We start from the raw sequence: 14,215 nt of genomic DNA on the forward strand, positions 1-14,215 counted from the left end.
CCACTTTATTCAGCCATTCATCAACCCCATATTTATTAAATCCACAGCCAAGCCTGTGGCAGGCACTATGCTAAGTGCACAGGGCGTGAGAGGATTTATGGCACGGCCCCCAGGGTGCCGTGGGCCTCAGTAGCGGTGTATGTGGCCCAGGTTGCCTGTGAAGTAATTGTTTATTCGCGACCTAATTACTTCCATTGTAATTAAAGCTCCTTTCCTTTGGCTGATTGTCAGTAGGTGACATAGCCCGTCAAACTGCACCCCAACTCTAGCCGGGGACAAGCTGTGGCTGGCAGCCTCTTCCAGGGTTTTCTTGGGAGGGGAAGGTGTCCACACAGCTTACCCGAATGGGAGGGCTGGGGATGGTTGGCAGAGAAGAGCGAACATCAGCAGCTGGCATGGCCCTGACCAGCGAGGCTCGGTTGGTTGGGCATCATCCCACAAAACAAGAGGTCACTGGTCTGATCCCGGTCAGGGCACATGCCAGGGTTGCAGGTTCCGTCCCCAGTCAGGGTGCAATGAGAGGCAGCCGATCAGTGCTTCTCTCTCACATCGATGTTTCTCTCGCTCCCTTTCTCCCTCCCTTCCCCCTCTCTAAAAATAAATAAATATAAACCTTTAAAAAAAAAAAAAAAGGAATTGGAGGGCATGGGCTCATGTATAAGCTGAGAAATTTCTCGTTTCCTGGGCTGAAGGGAGGCCAGGGAGGCCGAGGAGAAGGGGCTGCCGTGTAGGCCCCTGGGGAGTGGACAGAGCAGGAATCACACTAGCTGCTTTAACCTATGTAGTTTATGTTGTGAGCTGCTTTTACGGCCACTGCATACGAAAACGCTTGAGAGGAATCGCAAAACCCAGAATGAAGGCATGCCAAAGGAAAAAAGTCTCACCGTGGCGACTGATTCTTTTAAAATGACTCAGCTCACAGACTTCACAGGTAGTAGAAATAGTGTGGTAATGGACGACATAACAGAACACTGGTCACCTCAGGGTTCTTACTCAAAAGCAATGAATACAGCCCCCAAATCTGACTACTATCTTAACTACGCTTCAATACAGCAACAGTTCAGTGGCCGCATTTAAAAGGCTTTTCTTACTGCTTTACCTGAGGCCAGTCCATCTGTGCTAACTTTACAGCACGGTGGGTCCGTTTTATAAATCGTCAGCCTAACGGGTGACTAGGGCACATCCCCCACCCCGTTCAATTTTTTATTCATGAACATTCCGGCTGATAAACTGAGTTTTTTACTTTTTATAAGGCATCTTGATTATATATATCATAAATCATAATTATAAACATTCCATGTATGAAGCAGCAGATCTCTCTGATATTAGAAGGCATCCTTTTCTGATGTCTTTGCCATTTTATTTTCAAGAATAAGAATAGATGTACAACTAGAAAAGGTACCAAACTATTACCTCCTCGAAGTAGCAAAGATATACATGATTTTTTTTTTAATGACTCAGATGGGTTATAATGCCTGGTTGAGGGTTCCAGTTCAACTGAGAAGATATATCAAGGTTAAATAATGCTGATGGCAAATGGAACATAAAGACCTCCCTTAGTCACTCACAGAGTCCAGATGGGAGAATAGTGTAAAACCAAAGTGTACGCTTCACTCAGTACCACAGTAAAAGAAACAAAAGAATAAAAAAAAAAACCTCACCCTGTCTTGTATGTATTTGGTGCCATGGTTTGTTCACTTACTAGGCACCTTCAAATGCTGTTTTATACAGACTCTGTTGACTCTTCAGAACTAGTGGGGCCAGGAGGGCTTTTCTCTTGCGAGCGAACCTGTGCTGACCCCACCGCCAGAACAGGGTCGAAGGCACACTCACTGACTCGTGGTTGTTAGAGCGTTTCTCGCCGGAAGGCATTTTTAAGGCATTTTTAAACGTTCCTAGCAAGGAGGCCAGCTCCACAAGAGTAAAAGATTACAGCCTTTTTCTATTCAACTCTCCAGCTGTGCGTTAAAGAGCATTTGAGAGGTATTGTCAATTAAAAGGCCGTGCTGGTAATGCAGGGATTTGGAATTGATCAGCTAATGTTCATCTTCAACATTTTATAAAACAAATGCTAGTCCCTCTCACCCTTTAGTAGGCTTAGGTTAAGATTCATATTGGCCTGATATCCCACCATTTTTCCCCCAGAAACAATGCACAGTGTCACTGGTAAAAGGTAAGCTTTCAAATCTCTTTTAAAGAGCATGATTGTTGCATCAGGAATGAGGTAGAACTTCAGATCTGGAGGAATAAAGAGATCAGCAAATCCTCTCTCCCTGAAACCGCTGTAAAGCTGAACAAATTGGACAAAAGCAATCCCTCGAGCTGGGAAAAGCAGAGCTTCACTAAGGAGGTAGCCGTTAGTCTAGACACACACTCATGTCCCTGGGTGGCTGCGAGCCTCTGTGCTCACGAGGTGGACACCTGAGAGGGTCTCCTCTCCGCAGAAGAGAGGAGGAAAGTAGGAGCTGGGGCCAACTTAGAAACTGCCCAGACTTGGAATGTGCTCCCCAAGCCAAATCCTGGCCCACTATCAGAGTGGAAGCCTCATCGACTTGAAGTGTGTGAGCACAGCCTGTGACCACTCATCGGCTGACCACTAGAGCTATGCAGACACGTGGGTTACCTCCAGGAAGCCAGGTTAAAAAATAAAGGCAAGAATAAGGAAAATCTGAGCAGAGACGGTAGGCATACACTATAAGTGTGATAGGTTTTGCCAATTAAGCCTAAGGTAGTTAATTTTTAAAAAATAAAATAGGAAAAAGAGGAAGTGAACACAAACCAGTAAGAAGGAGGAGAGAAAAAAGAAATATTAGAACCAGAGTTGTTATATTATCTAAAATGTCCAGTTTTCAATTAAAAGTTATGAGACATGCAAAAAGGCTGCGAAGTGTGCCCCATACTTGGGGGAGAAAAAGCAGTCAATGAAACAGACTCTGAGAGGTTCTGTGAGTTGGACTTAGCAGATGAAGACTTCAAAGCATCTATTATAAACATGCTCAAAGAACATACTAAAGAACCAACAGAGAATATGCTGACAGTGACCCCATCTATGGGGAAGATCAGTAAAGGAATCAAATCTATTAGAAAGTACCAGATGAAAATTCTAAAGTTGAAAAACACAGTAATCAAAATGAAATTTTCACTAGATAGGCTGAACAGCAGACTTGAGAGGAATGAAGAAAGAATCAATGAACTTGAAAATGAATCAGTACAACTGATACAATCTGAAGAAGAGAAGGAAAACACTGAAGTTAAGTTGGACAAAGCCTCAGAGCCCCAGGGGGGCCACCACCAAGCATATACATCTATATGTAATGGGGAGTCCCGGTGGGAGAAGAGAGAAAGGGACAAAACAAATATTGGAAGAAATAATGGCTGAAAACTTTATGCAAAATATTTATTAATAGATCTAAGAAGGTCAATGGATTCCAAATAGCATAAACATAAAAAGATCCTCACCTAGACACACCAGAGTCAAAATGTTGAAAACCAAACAAGAACATCTTGAAAGCACCCAGAGAGAAACAAGGGCCACGAGCTTAGATGCCCAGCAGATGCCTCATTGATCGAGGAGACTGGAGTGCATCTCACCTCACAAACCTGGTACCTGGACTCCTAGGCCCTGCACTAAATATGAGTGAAGACTTGTCCTATCATTTCCCCTGATGCTGTGGCTGCAGATCTTTGAGTAAAGCTTCTATCTACATCCTTAGATATCTCTGAAAAATAGGTTAATGAATGAGGACCGCTCACTGAAAGAGGCTGTATCTGACTTGACCTTGATCAAGGAATCTGATCAATAATCAGTGGCACTGATTATTTTAGCCCTGTTCTAAAAAGTGAAAATTCTACCTGGAGTGGTGGTAGAATCCCAGGGAGAGTGCCTTGCCAGCCGCAAGCATTCCCATTCTCCAAGCAATGACGGCAGACAGACAAAAAGCCATTCTGGATGGTCTAACTGGGTGAGAACAGTACAGCTCCGCCTTTTCTCATGTCGCTGGGGTTTCATGACTGGTGGTCAAATCCATACGTATGGACGGATGGAAATTGAAAGCAAAGTGCACAGCTGGTCTCAAATAAAAAGAGCAGCTTTGTAATTCACAAAATGCTCAAAGTCAAGTCTATACCACCCTACTCAATATTAACAAGCAAACAGGCCAAAACCAAAATTCTCTGGCTTTTAATGCCATATGTTCAGATTATTTAGTATATTTTGCCCTCCACATGAGCTCACTTTCTGGATAATTGGAAAGTTAAGTAATTGCCTAGAAAAGGTAAACATTTGTTAAAGTCCTTAAGAGGAGGCTTAACGTATTTGATACAACGGCAATAAAATATTAGTTTATATCAACATAAGATCCTTCTTGTATCTATCATATGACGTCATGTGGAGCTGCCAACACACACTCTTTGAGGTAAGACTTTTTCAATGCACTTCATTCATAATCAGAGCCCATGTTGTGATGTCATTTCCCCCCTAAACTTTGAACAAATAAATAAAAGTGTGTTGACGTTGATTTATTTGTGTTTTTCTTAGGCACCTGATGATGTCACTTAGGAAGACTCAATTTACGGGTGTGTGATAGAATTAAATAAGTAATGACTGGGTGGGGGGTGTTTTCCAGTTCCACATGAACAAGCTAAATCCCTCCAGTATTCACACTCTTACTGTGGACTCACGGTGCGTATTCCCAAGCATTCTTCTCTTTGTTCTTGCTTCTCAAACAGATTCGTTTCTGTGAGCCAGAGCCACACATGGTTCCCCCTTTCTGTGTCTGCTGAGTGATTCTGAATAAGTTTTATAAGTGTTCCTGATGGACTAGCTGAAAAGCAATGGGAAGGAACTTGGGTTTAGAATTGGAGCCAGACCTTGGAAATGGAAGGATTTTGCATGAAAATATAAGGCAGTGGGATGGTAGAGTCAGTGGCTTCAGGCACTAAAAACAACACGCATGAATACGTGTGAGGGGAAGCACACAGCCCGTGCACGGGACCAGCCGCTCACCCACCAGGGGGTGAAGAGGGGTGAAGGAAACCCAGAAATTGTAAAAGAGAATATGTGGCCCTCACAGAGTAAGTCCAGAATATACTGTCTTGAACAATAAATAAATAAATATGTGAATTTAAAAAGAGAATATACTATCAAATAAGGGGAGTTCTAGGTAGATAAAGTTGTATACTTCTCTTTAAGTTATTAAACATATTAATGTATTCATATAAAATTAAATATAACCTATTGGATGTACATTAAAATAATATTTAAAATAGTAAACTCATCTTAAGGCTCAGGATTCCAGACCCTAGCTCTGCTCTGTGTCCCCAAGACACTGTTCCAACTAGAACATTACTTTCTGCCCTTGGACTTTGGTCTTCCTGCTGCTACTTTTTAGAGGTGAAATTTGAATGTTTTCTTCCAGAGAAACAGAGCAAGCAAAACTGAAGATAACACCAGTGATCTCTCATCTTGGCCAGAAGAAATGAGTAATCCTTATGTAACTTTTTGAAGCATTTATGATATGGAACATAGAAAACAAAATCATGTTTACTGTAGCCGCCCTTTGGAGCTGGGTAATTTCCTATCCAATTTGCCTCTCAAGTCAATTCATCTTTCAGCTGGGCCCCCTTGAAGGAACAGAACATTAATTGAACTTGCCATTGTGTCTTGGACTATTTTGGTGACAATTTTCTGTGACGGGGGGGAAAAAGAGTCGCTAATTCATTGCTTCAGGAAATGAAACCCTAATAGCCTCACATCTGGTAAATTGCGGCCTTCCTGCTCCCGAGGCAGCGGCAGTACACGCGGCATTATTTGGAATAAAAAAAAAGGAGCAAAGGAAATCAATTTTTACATTTGCAGTGGACTCTAAAAAAAAAAAAAAAAACTACAAGCCAAGAACATTTTCTTTATAAAAGCATCCATTGTCTAAGACGTAGAATTGAGTCAGCCAGAGGATAAATTAAGCAAAAACCCTTCCAGGACCTTCATGGAAATTCTGAGAGGTCACTGTGAACTTAGGTCCTGTGGCACCGCTTCTTGTCCCTGGGGGCGGGACCATGCGTAAATCACCATATTTGTGCAAATACAATGATGTAGTCCTCAAGGGCTCTGGGGGGAAATGACAAATGAAAATTGATTTTGCCTTGAGTGGGGATCATGTTGTATATTGGATGGGAAGTTCCATTCAGCCCTACTCTTAACATATCACCCAGGCCAATCAATTTTCAAAAGAAGTAAAGACAGGGTGTGGTTGGGGGCAATTCCCCAAAGGACATATACAGGACATGGGAGCATTCCCCAAGGAGAATCACAAGAGTTCAGATGTAGAAACTGAGGGGTCTCACCCCAGTTACTGTGCTGATGATGAACTGGGTGGTGGATGACTTTTATCACTTCAACACCCAGTTTATCATCACGGGCTTGTGAAATCACGCCAATGACGGTCACGTCTGTTCCTACTCAGCTCCCAAGGGAAGGTGAACCGTGATGACCAGACAGGCAAACTTCGTATCAGCGGTCTGGGGAAAATAACCCTCACGTCACAGAAGGACACACTGGCCCTTGGAGGCAGGGCCTCTTCTGACCTGGCAGAACGGGGCTAGCATAGCACAGCACAAACCTTACTCCTGCCTAATCCCCTGTAATCCCCAATCGGGACAACTAATTTTACAAGGGGTCATGCTCCCTTTCTCTGCTATTTCTATTGAGAGCTTTACGAGGTGGACACATGTCCATTCTGATGCATTCTGACAGCTCCTTTCACCTAGCGCTGAGGCTCATCTTTGACTTTGGTCAGTACACCCCGGCGTCGTAAATGGAGTGTAGCCACAACGTTCCCTTGATCGAAGATCAGAGAGAACAGCGTGTGCTTCAGGGAGGGACAGAGAAAGGGAGAGCGGGGGCGTGGATTCAGAAATCACTGTGCTCGTCTGAACCTGGGTCTCTTTCCACACAGTGGACACGAACAGGAAGTGAGGGCAGAGGCACAGTGGGTGCAGGCCAGGATGTCACCCTGCGATCAGCAATTCCAGGGAAAACTAAGAGATTTAGGGGAAGCACCACATTTCAGGCTCAGAGACTGGAAAAAAGAGAGCAGAGCCTCACACGCTTGCTGAGTCTGATGTTATTTTTAGCTGGTTTGACTGTCACTTTCTAAAATGACTCATGTTCAGATGACAGCTCACCTGAAGGCACTTAACAAAGTAGCTTAAATAATTGATATATTTTATGTGACCTTATCTTTTAAAACCAGAAAATTATCATTGTCATTTTGAAAAATACCCTGGCAAAGCTTTGAAAATTAATTCAATTCACTGGCCTACATCCAGGAACAAATTTGGGGACTTCAAATAAGTTAAACTTCTCCAGTTTCACTGTTTTCAAGGAGATGGATAATAATTTCTTCTTTTTTTTTTTTTTAGTTTTAGAGATGTAGAAATGCAGGAAGATGTGAAATACATAACATGAAATATTATGCCCAAAAGTTCAAATCTGTGATAATAAGTTTTCAAATTGTTTTCACATCTATTACCGCATTTTATCTTCTGGGTGACCTTTATGATTTGGCAGGTCTGACACCCCCATTTTTCACAAAGAGAAAGAGAGGCCTGGATTGTGTGAGTCGCTCTGCCAAGGCTCCTAACAAAGTCAGAACTAGAATGTGACGGGGTCCTAGACTCTTTTCCATGAGCCACATCGCTGCCAGGTCTCACCCCCTTTGGAGGGGACCCAGCTTCTTTTTGTCCAAGGGACTCCTAATGTGTCCTAGTCATCTTCATTGGTGGGAAGAGAGAAAAGGAAAGGGAGAGAGCTCACTATGTTGCAGACCTGTCCAAAGCATCTTTATCTATCATAAATCATTTAATCATCCCAACAAGTTCATAATGTTTGTTCTATTGTTTGGGATACTTTACAGATGAGAAAATGATGCCATGGAATTGCCCAAGTTCACACAGCTCATAAGTGACAGGGCTGGGGTTTGAACCTGGGGATTCTGGTACCCAAGTCCATAGGTGCCAAACTCCTTTACTCCAACCATACTTATTCCCTCTCTGAATTCAGTGGAATTTCTTTTTTCCTCCCTTGATATTGAACACCATCTTCACTACTTAGAAAGCACTTACTAAATACTCTATGGATTTGGAAAGACATGATACCCCACCGAGTTCTCTATTTGCCTCGGGGCTTGCTTTCAACACTACCGATGTTGGGGGCCAGATCATTCCTTATTGGGGCTGTTCTGTTTGTTGGTGTCCCCAGCCTCTACTCGCTAAATCCCAGTAGTGCCCCCACAATTGTGAACACCAAAAATGCCTCCAGCCCTGGCCAGGTGGCTCAGTCAGTTAGAGTTTTGCCCCAATACACCAAGGTTGTGGGTATGATCCCTGGTCAGGGCACATACAAGAGGCAACCAATGAATGCATGAATAATGGAACAACAAATTGATCTCACTTTCTCTCTAAAAATCAATACATACATTTTTTTAAAAGCTCACAGAATAAAAAAATGTCTCTAGACATTGTCAGACATCACACCCAGGTTGAGAAGTCCTGACTCAGGGCGTGAAAAGGAGACACACCTGTGAAGGGGGTCTGGCTGGTTGGGGCCATTCCAGGAACCCCGTGTCAGGAATGCTCCCACTTGACTGCCTTTTCTCAGTATGGCCCTGCAAAGGGAGTGAAGGGCTTGTACATATTTGCCTGCCCCAAGGTCCTGGAATCCAGCAACAGTTTCCTCTAGTAGAGAGAGAAGGAGGGGCTTCCTAGTGGGGAGAGGATGGCATGGTGGTACTGATGCTCCTATATGACTACGTGCTGGTTCAGCTTGCATATCCCCTGAAAGAATAGGAGGAGGTGAGGCTCCCGGTAAGGTAAGGGATCTGGTACCCAGAGAAACTGAAAGGCAGACAATTTCTCCAGTCAGGAGCCAACTTCAAGACGATGTTGCTTTGACATAGAGCTGTAAGGGGTGCCGGATGGAGAAAATCCAGAACCTGCTAATGTTCCTGCATGGGAGACATTTGTGTGTTTTCCGAGTCAGCTGACACAGAAACTGTAGGACTTTCCTGATGGGGGAGGCGACCGGATGCACTCACTTATCATAACAATGAGGTCATTGGAAGACCCACAAAACCGATGCTTGCCATCCAAGTTCGGATCTGGTTTGTTATTCAGATAATGGGCCCAAGCTTATTTAACCAGCCAGTTTTGACAGGTTGAATTTCTTTATAGGATGTTTGTCTACTTGTAGCCTAGCCTCCTATCATAAACAGTATTTTCAACTGTGTAGAGAAAACCAAAGTCAAGCAGACTTTTCAGAGTGAGAGTTATACTTCCTCCAATGGGAGAGTTTCTAAGTCAGATTTTCATCAGAGATGTAAGAAAGGCCACCCAAATCTTTCTAGACATTTCTAAAATTCACATCAAAAAAAAAATGAGAGAAAAGAAATTACCAACAGACTTGCATCTTTAAGAGAGTTCAAGATACTGGAAAATCTGATTACAAATACACCAAACGTCTTCACTTCTGTCCCTGAGATGAGGTGGCAGGAGACAGATGATTTCCAAGCAAAGTCACCAACGATTTTTTAAAACTTTGTAAGCGCATGTCCTTGCCATCACTCCCTGCAGCAGTGTGGAGTGGGTGGACTTTAGGGAAGTTCAGACTGCTGCCCGAATCCCTTCTGGACCCTCCACGAGCCTCGTTAGTTTCCTCATTTCCACATGTTAAGTGTGTAGATATCACCGATTACATAAGGCTTTCTGGTGCTTGAAAAAGATATTTGTAAAACTTAGTAAAATACTTGAACTGGTCACTCCATAAACAGAAGATACTATCGTAGAAGTATTATCTCTGAAATCTTTATGACAATTCATTAGTTCCTTTAGACAAGTAGACAAGTAGATACCTGCCTTTCCAAGACTTGAAGCAGTATTTTATTCTTCCTGTCAAACTACAACTTTGCCTGTTTTCGTGAGATGTAGACAGATGGAGGAAAGAGGACGAGGGACAGTGACTATTTCACTCTTTTTTTTTTTTTTTTTTTTTTTTTACAGTATGGGAGTCACATTAACAAGTTGCTTATTATGATGCTACCCATTCTAGACAAAGCCTCTGTTTCGGCCAGAAGCCGCTCACAGCCTCTGGGCACAGCCTCGTGACGCTTTGCCCGCTCCTCCCTGTGCAGGCAGTTCTGGCTGCCCCTCCTCATCTCCATGGCCCCCAACCTCTGCTTTTGGACACTCCCCAGGAGGGGTTTTCTTCCACTCCATGTCTATTTACCTTCTTGATTTAATAAATGTGCAAAGACATTGAAGCCCAGAGACAGTGGGAGAGGAGGAGAAAAGATGAGGGAAAAACACGCTTTCTTACTTTTCACTTGAACGGCGGAGCTAGCTCATCATTCTGCTCTCTCAGGTGTGAGGTTTGCATTTCTTACCTCGGACTTTCTCTAGAGATGTTTCCGGTGTGAGCATCCTGATAACCCTCTCTTTCTCATGGATGCAGGGATAGAGATGAGGAAGAATAACCAGGAGAACTTTCTTCCCAGGCCTCCTAGTCTCTCCTATATGTACATAATTTAACTATTTTAACAGGGAGTTAGCCAGTCTACAGAATATTTTTTCAGAATTCGTTCCATCGCTGCCCCACACTATGCAATGGCAGTGCAGTTGCTTCCAGAGAAGATTTTTAAAGTTACATTCACATTAGTTATTGTGAATCTCAGTAAAATCAAGCTTTAAAATCAGCATATGCATTTTAAATATTGCATTTGTCATTAAGAGCCATTAGGCACGCCCTCCTTGACACCATTTTGCTTGAATTGGGTCAATGTTCCGGTCTTAAAGAATCCAGATGGCAAACGTAGGCTGTTTTCCTTCGAGGGAAGGAGTTCAGGGCTGTGCTGGCACGTGTCAGCTCTCGATTTTCTTTGGCTGTTTGAACCCTCTTTCGGAGGTGCAGGACCCGAGGGTGTGTGATTGAGCTGCGTTCCTAGGGCACAGAGTTAGAGAGAAGAAAGAGGTGGCGAAGAAAAATTCGATAAGTATCAGAGTGCATGCTTAATGCTGAAACCTGAGCATTACTTCCTCTGTCCGCAGCCCCATCACAGTGATCTGAGAACCAAGAAGGCCCAGGAGAGGTGTGGCAAGATTAGATGAGGTGATGATGCACGTGAACTTGCTTTGTACATTGTGAGGCACAGTACAGAGTACTGTAAATCGTCAAGGGCCATATATGTGCATTTTTATCACAGGATCCCTGGAGAAATTTTATTAGGTACAAAGGGAACAGACTATAAAAGAAATAGAATTCACAGTCCTTGTACTTAAGGATCTTACAGCTTAATAACAGAGAAAACATGGCAAAAAAGCCAGTTCAAGAAAACAGTGTATCACAGGCATAACAATCTATGCACCGGTCGGCTGTGGACTGTAGGGACGATCAGAAGTATTGTGTTGAGTGAAGAGTCTGGTTCAAGTAAAGCTTCCAGGTTAGTCCTCTTGGCCACATTCTGATGGAGCTGTCTGTCTGCCCTTGAGCTCCTGGTATTGGCGAACGCTTTCCAGTGCCTTGTTTTCCTTAACGCCCATAAGAACTTGTGTCATCCTCACTTTACAAATGAAGCAACTATGGCTCAGGGAAGTTAAAGAAACATTCCCAAGATGGCACGGGTAAGGGGCCGAACTTGGGTTGACATCAAAGCGAATCCCTGAAGCTAAAGCCACATGCCCTCCCCCCACCCCACGTCTACTGTAGAAGGCACCTGCCTATTACTCATCAACACAGCATCTTGTGGCTGGCCCCGGACCCCCATGCCTATGTAGCCCTGTGGCTCAGCAAGAGCCGCAGGTGAGCTCAGCCCTGCCTCGCTCATGCCAGGAGGTTGAGAGATGTCTGCCTAGAAGAAATGACAGGTCACCTTGGCTTTCTTGCTAGAATCCATCAGAGTGCTCAGGTAGGGTGTCTTGTCAGGTTCCAAAAAGATAAACAACAATGGAGCGTGCCTGTGAGTAAAAGCTAACGACGGAGCACGCCTCTGTCCCTGTTGGGCCAGGGCGTTCCTACAGAGTCTTTGCTTCTCCTTTCCCAGTGTGTGTTTCTAGAGCTCACGTCCTGCCTGTGACTGCACCTGCGTGTGACCTGTGCGCTCTGCACAGCAGCGTGCCCGTGGTAGGTACTCACACAGGCTGCGGCCGCAGAGGGCCCGACTTCCAGCCCTGCATCCACCACTGACTGACTGTAAAACCTCCATCGCGTTCTTAATATCCCTTTTCGTCATCGTTTTTTTTTTTTAATCTGCAATATGGGGAATTAACGGCGCCTACTCCATACAGCTGTTGATCAAAAAAGTAAACTTGTATAAAGTGTTTAAAATAGTACTTTGCCTATAGTAAGTGCTAGATAATTGTACCTAATATATTATTTAATGCAATGGTGTTTGGTGTCAGAAAAAAAATGAGCAAATACGAAAAAAGGAAAATACTCAAGTAATCTTTGCATATTTAATAATTCTCGGTAGCTTACCCAAAGGAAGACCAAATGATCTCCAATCTGGATATGGCCACTCTGTGTCTTGGTCTTCTGGATCCTCTCAGACACGGAGGAACATGTGTACTTCGTCTGCTGGGATGACTTGGAGACACCAGAAGCAAGCAGCAGACAGACATGTCAAAATCAGCGCGAGCTGTCTGTCCTCTGTCCATCCCACTGTCCGTCGTCCAGCTGGGAATGTTGTTCTCTTGGCTTGTCCGAGGGTCTGTCTCCCGGGATAGTGAGAACACTTACGACGTTCCGTGGGTTGGTTGTGAACCCACCATTCCCCGAACATTCAGGCGTCCCCAGGAGTGCCAGTCCTTGGTGGCACTGGAGGTGGTGGTGATTAAGTTACGTGTCACCCATTTAGCTCACTTCCCCCAGCCCCAGAGATCTCTGTGTAGGTCCCAAGCTCAGCTGTATCCTTTCCTTTCCTATACCTAGATTATAAAGGAGCATGACCTGTGGCCATGTTCCAGATGTCCTCACATTCCATTTGCCAAGCAGAGAAAATGTCACTTCTTCATGTGATGGCAAAACGTTTTCATTGTCACCAAACGCTCTCCCCACTGGTAGCCGGGTGGAAGGCTAAAGCCAAAACAAAACAAAGTGTGCTTGTTTCTTTTTTCCAGGCCTGTTTACGGTTTGATACAATCATTGAAACAGCCTCACATCACAGGCACTGCAGAACACATGTGTCCTGCCCTCCTTGCCCTTCCTGAGATGCTGCCCCGGTGTGTGTGGGCCACATGACCCAGGAACCTGCCCAGTGCTCCTTGGGTACAGCAGCAACACCCTGTCTCTGCTGACATGGCCCTGTGTGCTGCTCGCCGGTCCCCAGGCTGAGCTAATAGGGTCCGGTGTCCTCCCTGCTAACCGCCACACCTCTCCTGGGAGTGTGGACCTCTGAGGTCTCATGCATCTCCACTGTGGCCCCCAGCCCAGAGTCTGTCCTAAAGTCTTCCACCAAAGCCTTTTCCGTCTGCCATGGTAACAGCCCTCTGGCAATCTCAGATGCTCAGCAGGGATGCACCCCCGACTGGCAGTGAGCAGGAACTGCCAAGATCACCCCACCCCCACCTGGGAGCCAGTCATGGGCTGAGGAAGAAGAGTTCAGCTCTGGCACCACCCCTGTGCTGGTGCCCAGTGAACCTGCAGGGTGCCCTTCCCTCGGAGTCACAGGCCTGACTTAGGCAGCGATACCCCCTGCCCACTTCGTTTCCCCAGCACAGCCTGTCCTTCGGGCTTTCTCAACCCCCTTCCAGCTGCTGAGCGCCTGAGATGTGCTGTGTACTGGACCAGACGCGGTGGCTGCGACGCTGAGCAGCACACACCCTCTGCTCCTCGTCTAAGCCCATACAGAAATACGTGTCTTACAGTCGGTGTGCTGAGATGCTGAGAGAGAGAGAGGCAAGGGGGCCTGGGCACCCACAGAAGGACGACAGACCTGGACTGGCTGGTGGGGTAGCAGAGGCGGCCTCCTGGGTTAGGAGTCATCCAGGCTTCTCTGACCGCACCCCAAAGACACGGATGTTACTGTCTTGTTAATATCTTAGTGATCCCACTGCATGGAGGGGTGGGGGTGGGGGTGGGGTGGAACTCTCAGTATTTCTGCCACCTTGAAGCTGGGGCTCCGAATAATTTCGAGATGGTACACTGAGTGACGAGGAGACCTAGGCGCAG

The 14,215-nt window shown here is 45.1% G+C and overlaps 1 protein-coding gene across 5 annotated transcripts in view; it reads left to right on the forward strand.

The window, feature by feature from the left end:
- LYPLAL1 (lysophospholipase like 1) overlaps positions 1 to 13,598 on the forward strand; it is a 133,778-nt gene extending 120,180 nt beyond the window's left edge. The window contains exon 8 of one of the 5 annotated variants that reach the window (XM_045184434.3): positions 12,519 to 12,894. In XM_045184434.3, coding sequence (XP_045040369.2) covers positions 12,519 to 12,771 — 253 coding nt within the window. In that variant the 3' untranslated portion in view covers positions 12,772 to 12,894. Of the gene's footprint in view, positions 1 to 5,417; positions 5,786 to 12,518 lie in introns of those variants that run through there. The other 4 variants (XM_045184437.3, XM_053912479.2, XM_053912481.1 and 1 more) reach the window with 4 other exon arrangements.
- The last annotated feature ends 617 nt before the right edge of the window (positions 13,599 to 14,215 follow it).

The sequence above is a fragment of the Desmodus rotundus genome, chromosome 10 (assembly GCF_022682495.2).
Source record: "Desmodus rotundus isolate HL8 chromosome 10, HLdesRot8A.1, whole genome shotgun sequence".
In the NCBI taxonomy this organism is placed as follows: Eukaryota; Metazoa; Chordata; class Mammalia; order Chiroptera; family Phyllostomidae; genus Desmodus; species Desmodus rotundus.